The sequence below is a fragment of the Vanellus vanellus genome, assembly GCF_965231255.1.
Source record: "Vanellus vanellus genome assembly, chromosome: 2".
NCBI lineage: Eukaryota > Metazoa > Chordata > Aves > Charadriiformes > Charadriidae > Vanellus > Vanellus vanellus.
In genome coordinates, this window is record NC_138906.1 from 122,616,764 (window position 1) to 122,633,336 (window position 16,573).

Consider the following 16,573-nt stretch of genomic DNA (forward strand, 5'->3'; position numbering starts at 1 on the left):
CGGTGTGTTTTAGCTGCTTGCTTTGTAAGACACCGGCATCTATCTGAGATGGGACAACACTTGGTTTCTGTTTGCTTTTAGTTTGCTCCTAAAGCATAAATATGGAATAAGGGGTCAATTATGGTAGCTTTGTTTTAACAGGAATCCTGTTCTAATAAAATATTTACGTCACCCGTCATCATTTTCCCAAATGCAATCAGTGTTCGTGTCAGTGCTCCTTGACTATCATTTGTTGTACGGTACGCAGGCTGGCAATATGACAGTTGAACAAGCAGGTCCTGCAAGTGGCTCAGCAACATCTCCTTCTAGTTCTGTCCAAGTCCCTTTCTCAGGACTATAGCAAATAGTAGAAGATTTATAAGCTCCCTGTAATAAAACAGAAAGTCACATTAAATGCGGCCTAAGTTAAATCCAAGTCACATATCAGCTTTAAAGACCAAAAGCCACTTCTTTTCCAAAGCAACTCATGGTTTTGGACCCTAATTTAGGAGCCCTTCAAGAGGTTTGGTTTTCATATGGGCTGAGCAGCCAGCCTCAGCAAATCAGGCTCCTTTACGAGCACCGTATAAGCAGAGCTATAGGCATGCAATCCTGTCAATCACTTCTGCCAAATTACATCTGATTTTTGTATTACTCCATATCAATTAATATAATCTGATAATAAATCATCTAAATAGAAAAGCACAAAGGTGAAAATAGACTCCACGTTCTTCACAAGTTGAAAACCAAACCAAAACCAGCCCCTGCAGCTACTTCATCCCTTGTCTCCTCTCAATCCCATTTGAGCAATATACAGACTGGCCGCAAGAGCTCAGAAGGAATGGAAGGGTCACTGTAGAAAGCAGGTACACACCATACTCCAGCTGTAGCCTCCTACAAGGTAAATACTGTCATCAAGGACTGCGCAGCCAGGGCCACTGCGACCCTCCAGAATAGGAGTCTGGAGGATATTCCACTGGTCGCCTTTTGGATCGTAGCATTCCACAAGCATTACGTCGAGATGGGAGAAACCTGGATAAGGGCATTGAGAAAGGAGAACGTGCGTTACGACATACTGTTTTATTATTTGCTTTACTGTTAATTTATTAAAGTTATAATTATATTATTACAATTATAACGTCACTGTTAAACTTTCTTCTAGAAAATATTGCCATATATATTTAAGCCATCTTCTGGAACGTTAACGTCCCGTTATTTCAGTTCAAATAAATCTGCTGAAAGCTTTTACCATTAGTTCTACAGTCTTCTACAAATCAGAAGTACATATAAAAATTGAATAGATCAGAAAGTAACACTCAGTAATAACCTATCAATGATGAAAGCAGATTCAAGCAATATTCCTCCTCAGCTATCAGTGCTAACGCGAGTTTGAACATGTACGAAAAGACTGTCCTGGCAGTCTTTCTCAAAGGTCAGCAGATCTCATCTATTCAAAAGTCAACAGATTAAATCTCGCTCAGAAATCAATGCCTAACAAGTCAAGGTAGACCTTTGACAACTGATGCCACTTGGTTCCACAGGGACAAGCTGCTTAGCATGACAGACATGATGTTCAGGACTGGCTTCAATTTTCATGCCAATTTAAGATGCACTCTAAGCAAGAAGCTGTGATGTGACAAAGTCTTTAAGGCAACAGAAGATGTAGGCAAAAAAAATGGTGGTCCCATCCTTCCCCGACAGACCAAAAAAGGCTCCATGTGACTACTACTTTGTAATCACCAAAGGGCAGATGCGTCTCAGCTCAAGACTCACAAGCTGTATCAATTAAGTGAGCTGAACAGAACCCAGGAGTCCTGGTTGTTGCTCCGATATTTAGACATCTCCCTATCTCAAACTACCTTCTTTTTATCAGAGCACCACAGTAACATTATGGCTTTCTTAATATGCTGGAATGCCTTACTTGAGGCTACTGTCTCCTCCATCAAAGTATGACAGAAAAGTTAGATTTTCTGGAAAAGGGCATTTGGTGCTATTGCTTTACAACAATGCTGCTTGTAAGAGTACTATTTATCTAAGGAATGAAGAGCTATGACGAAATAATTTTTTGTTGCTGTAAAGTTTTCAAGAAGCCACAGAAAGGCCACTGCAGCGTGCCCAGAATCTGTCAAAAGCTCCGTTATAAACTGCAATATGCACATGGCTGGCTGTGATACGGTAAATGCAGTGCTGACACTAGCATACAGATCCAGCTTCACCAAGGAGGGCTTTGCCGTGGAGCCCTGCTATTCCCACCCAGCTGGACAATTCGTAGCATTTCATCCGCACTTCAGTCCCCTCCCTCCTCCCTTTCCTCGCAGTTTCTCCTTTTGTTTCACTGTACAGAAGAAACTAGTTTTCCAAAAAATGCTGCTACCAGACAGCCGGTGGCTTTCCAGAAGCCTAGATGTTAAACACCTCTCACAACAGTGAGCAATTCATACATAACAAAGGCACCTAGGGCAACAGTTGTAGAGGCAAAAATACGATGTTTATTAGAAGTTCCTTCTTTCCCAGAGGATGGTAGGTGAAACTGGGTTTAAAAAAAAATAAAAAGGCGGCAGGATGGAAGCAAGTCAAGCCGACGCAAACCAAAGCATGTGCTTTAGCAATAGAAGGGGTGTGACATGTTGACTTCTACTTTAGAAGGAGGAAAAGCCAACACTGCGGAGCTCTGCAAGCTCTACAACATTTGCAGGTGCACATGTGCAGCCAGCTTTACCCCCTTCTCCCTATAAGGTCCAGTCCAGGAACACCCATCACAACTGGGGCTGGGGAGTAGAGACACAGCAGCCCTGCACCCGGCTGCAGGGGTTTACGCACCAGTACCATTTAACCAGCAAAAAATCGCATCTGAGACTTTGTCCCCTACATGCTCCACAGGCATCCAGATCTTCAAAAGCAGCATGTGGCTTCAGAGTCTCACAGAGACCTGAGTGTCGGAGTCATCCAGGCACATGGCCCGGTGTTACTGGCAGTTAACATCACTTTTTCTTTTGCATTACCATTTTCTCTTTTGTTGTTGTGAGGCTTTTTATTATTTTTTTTAAACAAGAAAGGAGAAAGAAAAGGGAATATAAACTGTCAAATATTGTCAGGGGACAAAGGAGCAGGAGCTGTGCTTTTTGTCTAAGTGGCTGGATTAAGCAGAATCTCTTTAGCAGTAATAACAACCGCATGTAGGTATTAAGTCAAAAATACCAGGTGCCTAAGCAGTAGTTATTTTAGTATGAGACCTTTTCAAAAGATGAAAACAAGAGACCTCTAAGAAGAATTATAATTAACAAGCTACATTTAATACTAAAAAGGGATCTAAAGACCCTAGTCCTAATATTTAATGGCTGGAGGGTTTTTTTTTCTCTCTACATTAAATCAGGAGCTTGTTTTTGTGTGTTGCTCTGAATAAAGCTCTCTCTAACTGCACATTTTGGAAAATGATTTACAGAGGAAAATATTGCTGGTACTTTCGGGTCAAAGAATAATCTGTTTGTTTCATTGAATTCTTGGTAATGAAAAATTGTCCATGCCTTTGAGTAATGGAAGCTCCCATTTTTATTATCTAAAGCATTCATTACTCATATATTTAATGTACTGTTATAATTTTAAAATAATTTGCATAAAACGTTTTTAAAATTGCTGGCTCAAGTGTCCTGTTAAATTGTGTTGCCTGGTTTTTAATGTATTTAACAACGACTGTCTAACAAAAATATTCTTTATCAGGAGACAGGGGACACTGAAATGCTTTTTCACTATTAAAAATGTGACCTTTCAAATGGTTTCCTCCAATTGCATACAGTCGATCATTCATTACAGCCAAAGTGTGGATTGCTCGCTTTGTGTTCATGTCCTGTTTTCGGGCCCAGACGTCCATCACAGGGTCATAGCAGTACAGCCAGGGGACATATTCTCCGTTGTGAACACCTCCTGCAAAGTAAATACACCTCTGTTAATTAATGTCAATAAAGACATTGCGCTGCAGCAGGAATTTAGCTCTATGATTTTGGGTTCTGGGGTTTTTGTTGTTGTTTTTTGTTTGTTTGTTTGTTTGTTTGTTTGTTTTATATATAGCAGGAATTACAAAAGACACTGGCCTGAAATATATATCTTGCCATTGTGAACAGCTCCTGCATGGGCTGCCAAAGGTTGCGGTAATGAAGACACATAACGCCACTCGTTTGTCTCCAGATTGTAGCACTCCACACTGGACAAGTAGCCAGTTTCATTTCTTCCACCAATTACATACAAGTTCTTGTCAAGGCGACAGGCGTAGAAACTGGCTCTCCTGGAGAACAGGGCAGAACAAAACAAAAGAAGCCAACAACAAACCAATTAGCCACGTCAACCATGGTTTTTTCCTCTCCAGTTGACTCCCCAAACTAAGATAGCTGCTCCTTCAAATGCTACTTCAGAGAGAAGTGTCCAGGAGCTTCGCATGCTTACAGCTGCCCTAGAGACTGTGACTGCTTTGCTAATCAAACACGTGCTTCACATCAAATAAATACTTCATTTTTGGTGTCAAAACAATTAAGCACACATAAACCTGGCAGAAAATACCCCTTTTCAAAGCTGTTTGTTGCTTTTTCACACCTGTGAAAGATAAAAAGGTGCTCATTAATGTTTGGGGCATTACCTTGTACGGGATATAACAACTCAGTAAGACAAAGTGAAAAATGAGGTAGATAATGTAACAATAATAAATTATCTTGACATTCACTTTCTTTATGGTCCTTCAAGGGTCATTGTTCCCAATTTACTAAGAGAACCACATCATCAAAATTTTTCTTCAATTATCATTTTTTTCTTCTTTCTGCAGTACTGCAAATAGAACAACTTTCCTTCCGCTAGGCACAATATCACATTTCCGCCCTTTAACTCAAAAGAGGTCTGTCTCCATCCAGATAACTCTGAGAAAAGTTTGAGCCACCTGTCCGCTTTCACATGCAACTCAGGTATGCAGGAAAATAATTACTTTTTCTGGTCAGGACTGCTAGGCATATACCAGTTTGTCTTCTGTGTGCCTCCAAAATTAATGGTGAGTGTCTGCTGCTGAAGTAAAAATAGAGCAGTAGACAATTCTGAGAGACCCTGTTTGGTGTAATCCATTTTCAGGGAGAGCTCCCTGGTTTATTCAGCAGCAGGAAGGTTTACTAGGGTAGAGGCTTCTAATTTTAAGCCGCAATGATATGAGAAAGAAAACAGCAAAAGAGCACAGCTGGGCTAGGATGAAGACCTGTACAAAATGTTGAACAGTAAGAACTCTCAGTCCCAAACCTCAAATTTTCTTTCTCCTGGGTGAAACGGGGGTGGCCACGTGAGCCCAGAGACAGGCAGGTCAAGCACGGCAAGGCCCAGCTCTGACAGCTCCTGCAAAGCAGGCACGCTGGAGTGTCGCTGCAGCTTGCCAAACCCCACTCTGTGGCTGACACAATGTGCTCCGGTTCCTGCCCAGGCACCCGAATTTGAATCCAGGAGCAGCTGCATATTGCACTCCTGAATCGCACGGTAAATCCTGGGGGCTTGAAGGTCACTTGGCACCATCAAGGGCTCAATCCTGCAGACCGCTGCAAGGCATTCAGGAGAAGTGGTGGTCCACGTACAGAGCACAACAGCCTGCAATTAACAGCTCTGCTATGTCCCAACTCCTTTCCAGGCTTACCTATAGTCATCAAGACCAGGTGAGCTAGCAAAGCCTGGTGTGCCGTGTCTCTAACCTGCCACCTAGCAAGGCATGCTTTCAGGAGCATCTCCTTCAGTGAAAGCACGAATAAGGTCTCCCTCCTTTACCCAGCTGCCTATTTCCACAAAATTTGTAATATGCTTTAACAGTTTGGAGACATCTCCCTCTTTGTCAAATGTGGCTGAAACTGGCCGGTGGTTTGCAAGTTGGAGAAGAGGTCAGGCAGACACAAAGATAGAGCCATGGAAACAGCAGGGTTGGGTGGGCATTCAGGGAGAGACCTGATGCAACGCTGCCCGTTTCTGGCCTTACTTTTTGGATTTGGTGCCACCTGAGAGGGCTCCTCACCAGCCAGGGTGACTGAGCACCTCCTGTCTACCTCTTTGCTTTCACCTTGCCTGCACATGGGCAACATGGATGCTGCAGGGCAGCACCCCTTGTTGACTGGGAGTAGGAACACTGCCACAGGGATAAGCCTACTGAAAAAAAAAGATGCAAACAGGAGGACAGGAATACTGCTAAGTGCCTCCAGCTCAACTGACGAATTAAATAAGACCATTTAATTTATCTGTCAATGGGCAGATAGAAGCTGATGGCATATATTGCTCTGCATGGCCGGGCAGCAAATTGTGCATCTATGTTTTTAGCCTGATTTTCTATGGAAACAAAGCTTATTTGATTACACTGTACGTGTAGCCATGTCTGCCTGAGTGTTGTCTCCTCAACAAAAACCTGCTGGCTGACTTCACTCTGATTTGACAGAGGGTATAGGTGTTAGAGGCAATCAACTGCTTACATGTTTCTTGTGAGTATGTGACAAGCCAGAGGCAAGACAGCCGATAGTGGCCCCAAAAGTAGAAAAAGCTGCAGAGGTCACATCCTATTAGACATCAGAGAGCCTGCACGGACAGGCACACGTTCTCTGAACCTCCTGTGTCTGGCAGCTGCAAGGCACAAACCCACAGGGTGCCTGTCATCAATGCTTGGGGTGCATGAGCATCCACTTGCCTGTCCTCATGCACCTCCTCTGACAAACCCATTAACGAACTGCCCTCACTGTGTTGCTTTTTTTCCGTTCAGGTTTAATAAACAGAGGTAGGTACAACTTGCTGGCATTACTGTCTTAACTGGGATTTCATTGACGCTATTCTGTACGTGTACTCCTGGTTTCATCCACACAGTGTCACTATAAGGAGCAAAAATGAAAGCGTCAGCACGCTTCACTCTTCTGCTTGGATCTGAATATTCACCCAGTAGCTCTGTCACAAATATTTTAAGCTTTTTGTTTTTTTACTTTTCAGTGACACAGTGTGTAAGGGACATGCTGTTAAGTGATGACTTTTTAAACTGCTGTAAAATATGATTCAGATTAAAATGTAATACAGCAATCTTTGCACAACAACATTCCCCACAAAACTGGGAAGACGCTATCCATTCTAATCAGATAACTGGAATGCACCTCAGGATCTGAATACGGACAATAAGCCAATTATTTTGTGGTTTTCTTCAGGACTTGCAAGTACTCGACATTCACTGGTCTCTAAAATGCTTTTCCTTCACATTCCTTCACTCAATAATCAACCCAACTAATTTATTCTCCTAAGTACACACTTAGGAGAACACACCTTTTCTCTCTGATTTCCACAAATGATTTTATGCCCCGAAACAAGAAATACAACTACCAGTCAGAGTTTTAAAACCACCAGTGCTATTACTGATCATCGCAATATCTGTACCTGATTTCAGAGTCACTTTTAGAGCATATGCTTTGCTTTTTAAAAACTAAAGCCACCTTAATAAGGGTTAACATTACTGTTATTGAAGTCAGAGACTAAAATAAAAGACGATATTGTTTTATCTCTTTTTCTCTGGCTTCTTTTCTCAGTTCACTCGGCCTCAGTGAGGACGCTGACCTGCTCGCTTCCACTTGTGCTTCTTCAGGCCCTGCTACAATACTGTGTTTTCTGCTGGTCTTTAAACAAAAACTTCTAACTGGGATTGTAAGAAAAAATAAGATGTTTTAAAGGTTATTATGTTGCACACACCTTGTCCAGCTCTGGGCTGAGCTGGCACGATGCAACAGTACTGACTGAGGTGTCCAGCAGAGGCTCATGCCACAAGTTCAGATATGTCTACTACAAAGACCATTCCTTCAGTAGGCACATTAGTCTAACTGAACTGTTCTCCAGAAGGCATCCCATTTTATTGCATCATCAGGCAGATGTGTATTTCAAAAGCTGATGAGTCATTTGCTGCTTCTCTAAACAATGCACGTCTGAAAATAGTACACTTTTCAAAAGCATGTATCTTTGAGATGTTCTTCAAATGAAAAGAAACCAAACTTGGCTTTAAAGAAAATACACTGACGGCTCTGAATCTGTAACAGGATTAGACTTTTCTTTATAGCTCATACAGTAAAATCAATCAGATATGGATTTTAGCATATGAGATAAAAGTTTACTCATCAAATATTTCATACAGATTTTCAACTTGAGAATATACTGCCTGTGAATGAGACCCACATTTACCTGGCAGTCATTTCAAAGGAGCTATTATAGTCTATCCAGCCAATTATTCTCAGACTCAAATTCCTAAGTAGGTTTTGACTTGATGGACCATAATGACTCAGAAAAACCCATTAAACACTCTGTCTTGTCAATGGTGCCTGCATTATGCCAGCAGAGACAGGGCGTGACCCTGCACTCCTAGGGGGGAAAAAATAGCCTGTTGACTTTAATGGGAACTTTAGCTGACTAAAGGAGCTGGGAAAGAAGACTGCATAAAAACTCTCTCTTATTTGTATGATCTTCTAAAAACTGGGCCAGACCCTACCTCTAAAGGCTGCATCGATTCTGAGGAAGTCATTAGGAATGAGCAAATAAACCATTAAAAACATTTTAGAAAGTCATTTGAAAATCCCTGTTTTCCAACAACAGCCCCAACGCTTAGGAGCCTTTATAGAAAAATAACGGTCAAGCCTATGAGTTATGTATCCTGAACAAAAGAGGTGACAATTAACATCGTCATACTAAAGCCCCTTGCAGAAGGAAGTATGTACGAGCGGACCACTACATTTAAATAACACTGTAAAGCACTGAGATGCTAATGCATTACAGTTTATTACTGGGCAGCTGCTAAGCAATCACAATGTGCAACAGAGTTTCTAACTCTTGGCTGAAGGCGGCAGCTTCCACCAGAGCACAAGGCAAGTCGTGTTCAGCACCTGCGATTATAAACTGATTTTCTGGTGAAACACAACTGGCCACTGTAGAGGTGGAAATACTCCTACTGTCTGTTTTCTCCAGCCCTCAACTACCTACTTCTGCTTTCTGAGGTTTGTCAGCCAAATAAACCCAACCGTTCAGCCAGCCGCATATGCCCCTCAAGAGTTTTGCTGGCAGATACATAGAAGGCCTAATCAGGACACAGATTAGGCTCCACAGAAGAGCTTCAGGCTCCGTACAAACACTAGTCAGCCTCCCAGTTCACTGAGGATGACCTGCATGGTGATGCGCAATCTCACGCACACCTCCCGTCTCCCCCAGACCAACACCTGAGCTGGCGGTGACTCAGTCCGGGGAGCAGAACCAGAGGGGAAGGCATCCCTCTGCTTTAAGGTAAATAATCCAGTTGTGGGGTCACCCCACAATGCTGGCAGGAGGGAGGGAGAAGCCAGAGACTATGATGAATTGTGATCTCTTCTTATCTCTATCTATATGGCTAATTTTATCAGTTCACTCAGCTCCAACAACGAACCTCCTCAGATCTGTTCCACTTGCGCTTTTTCATGTAGTGGTACAACGCAGTATTTTCTGGTGATGAGCATCACACATGGGCCTGCATATGGACTTAGGCCAATCACACTGAATCCTGTTAAAAAACTCTACAGACTGACATTTTACCTCTGAAAATTTGAAAGGACAGCCATATTTCCATGCATCTCATAATACACAGCTTGAATCACAAGGTTGCACTGAGTTCAATGTATTTATGACTGCCAGACACCTGAACACTGGGGGCAGCCAACAAAAAAAGAACTATAATACTGACAGCACATGGAATAAGGAAAGTGTCTGAGGAAGGTGGTGTGAGGTCTCTCGTACGTTAGATCTATGAGAAGATGAGTGTTGAACTGCAGGATGGACATTGAATGCTCTTTCATAAAACAACATTATAACATTGGATCTTCTGCCTTTGAGATTCTTCTTAGGAAACACGCATCATTCAGTTCAGGTTTGGGGGACTTTTTACCTGCAAAGGTAGGATTTGGGATCCAGAGTTAAGTTTACGCCATCTTTACCAGTCATTGCTCAAGTCTACATGCACCTCTGCTCTTCAGTACACAGTTAAGAGTAAAATGTATGCTACTCTAATACGCATTGGCTGACAGCAACTTCACTCAGAGACCACCTAGGATTAAGAGTCCTCTGACAAGGTTAGTCATGTTGAGTAGAGGTCTTCAAGGCTGCCATGGTTAAACAGGATAGGCTGAACATGTGAAGGTTTCAGTTCCCTGTAAGATATCTGCCTAGACTGTTATTTACTGCAAACCCACCATGACACTTCAGTCAGGGAACATGACAGGTCACTATGAAGACTTCAGGAAAAATCCTTCAAGACCCTACTCAGGCAACTAGTAATTGCATTAAGTCCATGGTTATTTTGCATGAGTTAGCACTGCGGGATTTGGTATCTGGAGTTGTGAAATGGGAAAGTTTAAAAAAACGGCGTGCTGCAGTTTTATCTCAGTATTTTCAAGACTTCTGTAGTCCTCCTTACTCCCAGAACTAAGACAAACTTCAGCTGCTCCTAGGATGATAAAACATATATTGAACAACACGTAGTAGTAGGTTTTTACCTCTCTTGCATGGGTGGAAGTTGTATCCAGCTGTTAAACCTGGGATCGTATCGGCTAACAAAGTTTGTACTGTGTTTCCCTGTAAAGATAGATTATTTTGACACTCAGCTGTTTGTTTCATGTATTTAACATCATGATTGTAATATATATTACATATACTTCACAAGTTGACAGCTTTTATGAAGGGTTCCCCCTTTTACAACAATGTATGATTACACTATGTGTACAGTAATAATTCAACAAATGGGGCACTGCAAGGTTTGAATTAGCAATTGTTAGCAGTAAAAGCAGATAAGAGATTATTCTTGCTCTCTGTAATAAGATCTCGAAAACGTGTATTTAAATTAACTTATAGATGCTGTGGTACTTTCACAGCCACAATAAATCACAGCAGTAAACAAAATTACTGCCCAAAAGAGGGCATCCCCACAGTATTTTTATGGCTACAGTATTTTGTGTCAGGTAAAAAAATCAAAGGGAGAACATATGCTTTTCTTTCTCCTCACATCACCTCTATGTGGAACATGGTAAAAAAAATCTTGTGCAAATAACCAGGAGCTGCATAAGCCATCAGCATGGGGTATGCAGTGTTTGCACTAGATGGTTTATTCTACCATGTACTTTCAGTGTTAAGTTAGAAGGAATTACACATGTGCATCGAAGGGGGAATACATTCTTTGAGTTTTATTCCAAGTGCGTTAGCTAAAATATGAAACATGAGCAACACACACCAGCTAACTAGCTCATCCCTGCTGTCAAGCCCAAGAATTGTATTCATGTCTTCACGATATTAAGATTTCACCTTATTTTACATGCAGATTGACATCAGAGCAAGAAAACTGAAGCAAAAGAGTGTATGGCAATTTCCTGTAACACCTGAGACTTCAACAGACGAGGATCTCAGAAACAGAAAACTTTGTTTATGTATGTGTGACTAAAAAATTGAATTAGAGGCTTCACAGGCCAGCAGAATAACCCAACTGCGTAGGTCACAGTTCTATAAATGGTCACTGGGTATTCTACAAGGTGAATATTTTTGCATTGGAAAAGCCTCTGTAGGATTGGCTCGCTTTGCTTGTTTCATTCCACACTCACTTCAGCATGTGTAAATAGACCATCAAGATTGTAGAGAAGAATAACGACACAACTAGAATTTATATTCCTAATAATTTAAGATCATGTTCTACAAGGAATCAGAGAAAGAAACCATGTTGACCACTTCGTCTGGAAGCACACTCATTCCCTCGCTATGTATAAGCCTGTTCTATATGAGAAGGGTAAAGCAGAAGACCGATGAATAATGCAGCATTTCCCTTCAAATCCAGTGTGGTGCCTAATGAGGACCAAAGCCCTTTATGCTGAGCACCACTCAAACACATCTCAAGACACAGGATGAGATCCCCGTACACTAAGGGCAGCTGGTCATTTTGCCAATGGGTTTAGTGAAGCGAGGCTTTGCTCTGGGTGCCTATCCGAATTCCTTTAGTCTATACAGACAATTTAGAAAAAGAGGCATTGAGAGCTACAGATTCAATAAACAATAAAACAGTAACAGCAGGCATCTGACTGACTCTAGGTCTCACTGCTTAGGACATTTATTAATCTATTGCTATTTCAAAAAGCAGGATTTCAAAACAATGTAAGTGTTGATCATAAATTTGGACTTCTAGTAGGAGTTTTTAATTATGCTGTATTCATTACATCTTTCAGAGTTACTGGGGACTTCCGTGGTCACTGGTTATATAGCAACTTTTTATTTGTTTTCATATAATCCTGTGATTTGGAGACCTTGGCCTCCTAACTTAACATGTGTCATACACACATCCACTACAAATACCATGTATGTAGAAGATTGTATAGCGCAGGGTAAAAGAGAAGGGTTTAGTAAGCCTAGAGTGGGAATACAGCGTACAAAACTGGTCCCGTCACAGGGAAGGAGATGAAATCAAACTAGAACAAGCACAAATAAGAGCTACTACGGTGACAGGAGGAACAGAAAGTTTACCTTACGGCAGGAGACAAAGGACTTGGCTTGTTCCTCCTAGGAAAACAAAAGCTGAAAAGGGATAGGAGTGCTGTCTGTAATACATCAGAGGAACATATCTCCAGGAGGGGAAAAACTATTAAGCTAAAGGCCAACTCTGGCATGAGAACAAGGTGATTTAGATAGTCAAAGAATACATTTTACTGGAAATGAGAATAAGGCTCCTAGTCATTTAGAGCGATTGGATTCTGTAACAGCTTTCCAACAAGAATAGTCGGGGCTAAAAATCCAACTGCTTTTCGAACGGAGCTTAGAAAATTTACAAAATGGGACTATAAGATGCCTGTGATGGCAGGAAAAGGACTTGATGACCCCACTTAAGGGGCCTGGCGTAACTGGTTTGACTCTGGTTTAAATTTGGACTTCAGTTTGAAGGAGAACTGTATCAATTTGCCTTGCTTAGCAGTCAGGAGCCTGTTAGAATGTAGAAAATGTGACAAGTGATCAGAAATCAGGATTAGAAATCAGGACAATGGGACAACAGGAGGCACAGGCTGCTCTCTGCTCTCTACAGGAAGGTCTCTGCAGTCATGCCAAAAGGTGAAGGGCTCTGAAGCTTATGAAGGCTGGTCTTAAATCCATGCCTCTGTTCTGCAATCTGCTCTCATCAAGCGTTTACTTGTGCAGGGATCCCTTGTGACTGGAAAGGCATAGCCACAGGACGATGTAAAAAAGTAAGAAAAAATGTCTCCTGTGCTCCCTAGGTTGTCAGGAAATCAAGAAGCAGCATGGAGGGGGAATGGGCACTCCTCAGGGTCCACCCAGCTTCTCAAGAATCTGCTGGTCTGATAGCTAAAGAAATGTATGGTGCTCCGTCCATTACCACACCTGGCACACTCTCATTCAAATCAGAAGCCTTGTAATGCGCTGGCAAGACCGTTCCAGCTAGGTCCATTGACCACTGAGACCAAATCAGTTCCAAGAAAGAACTAGCTCAGCAACAGCACAGGATGTAATGTATGATTTCAGGTTCACTTTTTGTGACAAGTAAGGCCCATTTCTCTCGGGATAAATTCATAAAGAGATCAGTATCAGCAAAGCTCCTACCTCCTTTATTCCTATCTTCTCTACAGAAAAATCACAGCACTTGTATTCCCAGAACACAGAAGCTGTTAGACATCTTCAGCAACATCTTCAGCTCAGGAATTGATCTAGGTGACCTTAGACCTAAGGTACCAATCCATCTCACAAACAGCTGTGCTCCACTCTTACCTAAGATGCAGACTATGTACCCCTTCTAACATCTCTCCATCATGTCGCAACTCAGTTTCCACATCTTTAAATTGTAGGTAATTATACTTCTTTTCTTTTATCCTTCATGTGACATGGCCATTTAATTACAAACTGTCTGGAACAAGGTCTGCCTCTTATTATCCATATGCCTACCACCAAGCACAACAGGGGCCCTCAGTTGTTGGATGTGGCTGATGCTCCTAATAATAATTGTCATTAATGATACCACACTATCTCCTGGGCTCTTCTCCTAAGACATTCAGTGATATTTTTAACTACACCGGAAACATGCTTATAGGGTGGACTGGATTGTTTGTCTCAAGTTTTAGGAAGTGAACAGATGTAACAATTTTCTATAATTTGGTTTAGTGCAGATGCTGAAATGGGGTATTCACTATAAAATATATGCAGTATATGTAATTTCAGCTGGATCCTCTGGTGTTTTAAAGTAAAAATGTGTACCTGCAAGCTGTTTTATGGTTTCTCAGTCATAATTATCTCTGTTACACAGACTGCTACAACTACAACCCTTTCTTCGTGTGCAAGCTTTTTAACAATGTCTTGACAATTTTGTGAATTTTGCAAGGCATGGTATTCTCCTTTTGCTTTGCTCAGAAGCCTGTTAAATTGTTTAATTTCTCTTTGCGGTAAATTTATGAAGTAATCAAATCAAAGAAGGTAGCAGCAGATAATCTATACGAGAAGCTCTTGCACAAGACTAAAAAAAGGACCAGTTTAAGAATCTCAGAGTCTAGATAATTAACACATTAACAACTTTAGCTGCGAGTATCTGGTTTGACAATAGAAAAGAAGCATTCATCTACTGCAATTGCATTATTATATTATGACTGGAAGGAGACTGGAAATGAAGGTTAAAATTCTTAACAGCTGCTGCCTGGTGCATGCACTTGAAAGAGTCTGTTCTGCTGCCTGTGGCATTTCTCAAGGGATGTGGGAGCTGATGAATGACGGAGAAGCTAATGCTAAAGTACCGGATATTTATTACATCAATATTTAAAAGTAGCCTTTGCTAGGTTCAACAATTAGGCTGGGGGTCCTCAAAAACCCTTGCTACTGACTACATCAGCCACCCTGACAGACAGACAGACAGAGGAAGGCAAGTGCTGCCTGTGTCTTTTAAGATTCTATACATACCATTAGGGTTCCACTGGTCTTCTCCTCCCAGCACAAACAAGAAGTTTTCCACTTCCACGACACAGTGATGGGCGCTGTTATATGGCATAACTGGAAGTAAAGCAAGAATTCTTCGTCAGCTCAGGGCACTGATTCCATCAAGTATTTTCAAAGGTACAAAATACACTGGGATTAAATCTGTAGGAAATAATAGGGGAATGCATTACCCCAAGCATGCATGTCCACTGAATCAGCAGCAGACAAAGCCACTTTTTAGTAATCTTATGTTATTCAATCTCGCAAATAATTGAAGAAAAAAGCTGTAATTCTAGTCCCTCAGTGCCGCCCCCCCGACACCTGCCCAACTGCTGTATATGCTGCTCTAAAAACAACTTGTAAAAAGGGGTGAAATTGCCTGATATTTCCCTGAAAATGAGCAGATGCTAGGAATCCTAGTATGCTAGGAAACATTAAAAGAACCTCAGCCCAGCTTTGTTCTGCTGGTAATGTTTCCACAAGAAGAGTCAGTGTGTTCAGTAGCTCTCTATTACACAGCAATGAACAAGCTGCATTTCCATACAGTTTTAAGTTTTTAAATTAAGGTCCTGCTGATTTAATGCCTTTTCCAAATGTATACGCTTAATTTCCTGTACAATGTCATTAGCAGCACAACCACACATTTCCTATTCATCTAATCAGGAAGCCCTTTGTTAACAAAGATCAAAACTGTGGTATTAGGTTTGCAATATCCCTTTTCTTTGGAGGTGTCGGGATTACTGTGGATAAACTACAGTCGCAATAATACATTTTTTTAAATTTACATTTTCCACTGCAAGTAATAAGTCACAGAAATAAGGGCTTATATATATATAATATGTACATATTATTGCGGTGTGCCATACAGCACTGTTGTGATATTATATGGTAAATGTAAACTTATACATTAGTTATCATACCACATAGAGTAGTTTTGGCCCAGTGACACCAGTAGGAAAAATGATGTCCTTGTTCAGCTCATCATATGGGCACCTTAAATCTAGGTGAGGACAAATGGGGAGGTGATGTGCATGTACAGGCAGGGAACTTATTGCTTGACACGGATCAACAGAGCACTTAGGAAACCAGTGCAGTGGGAAATCAATATGACTCAGGGCCAGCTCTTACTTTGTGCTCTTTTGCCAATGCCAAAAAAAAAAAAAAAAAAAGAGGCAGCCTATCTCACACTTGGATTATTTTGGGTGATATATCTCTCATTTCATTTGTTTTATTATCTTTTATTTTTCTCAGAATGCAGTTGTGCAGTATAGCATATGCAAATAATAATAAGGAGAAATACGCTCAGCTTTGTTATTTAGGACACATTTTCTTAAAGATCAAGTGGGCTCATTTAAGCTTCTTACTGAAGTTTTTGCCAAGGCAATGATGAATAAGTAAGGTACGTTTTTAGTTTCTAGTAAAGGTCGAATATCATTTTCATAGTCTGTGCTCTTACAAGTCATGTAAGTGAAGCAATTCTTAAATTGGGCAGCCAGGTACAGTGAAAGTTCATTAATTAAGGTTACTTCTTACTAGTACACTTTACGTAACTGGGATGTAATCCTATACTAGGCACTGCACGAGATTTTATACTACCTATAGATTCCTACAATGG

General features: G+C 41.2%; 1 protein-coding gene across 1 annotated transcript in view; it reads right to left on the reverse strand.

Moving 5' to 3' along the window:
- Positions 1 to 225: 225 nt before the first annotated feature.
- The window catches only part of KLHL14 (kelch like family member 14), a gene marked incomplete at both ends in the record, with an annotated part of 60,195 nt that continues 43,847 nt past the window's right edge, over positions 226 to 16,573 (reverse strand). Inside the window, 6 exons of the mRNA XM_082479951.1 lie at positions 226 to 366; positions 854 to 1,011; positions 3,742 to 3,900; positions 4,068 to 4,258; positions 10,512 to 10,590; positions 14,944 to 15,033. Coding sequence (XP_082336077.1) covers positions 226 to 366; positions 854 to 1,011; positions 3,742 to 3,900; positions 4,068 to 4,258; positions 10,512 to 10,590; positions 14,944 to 15,033 — 818 coding nt within the window. The remainder of the gene's footprint in view (positions 367 to 853; positions 1,012 to 3,741; positions 3,901 to 4,067; positions 4,259 to 10,511; positions 10,591 to 14,943; positions 15,034 to 16,573) is intronic.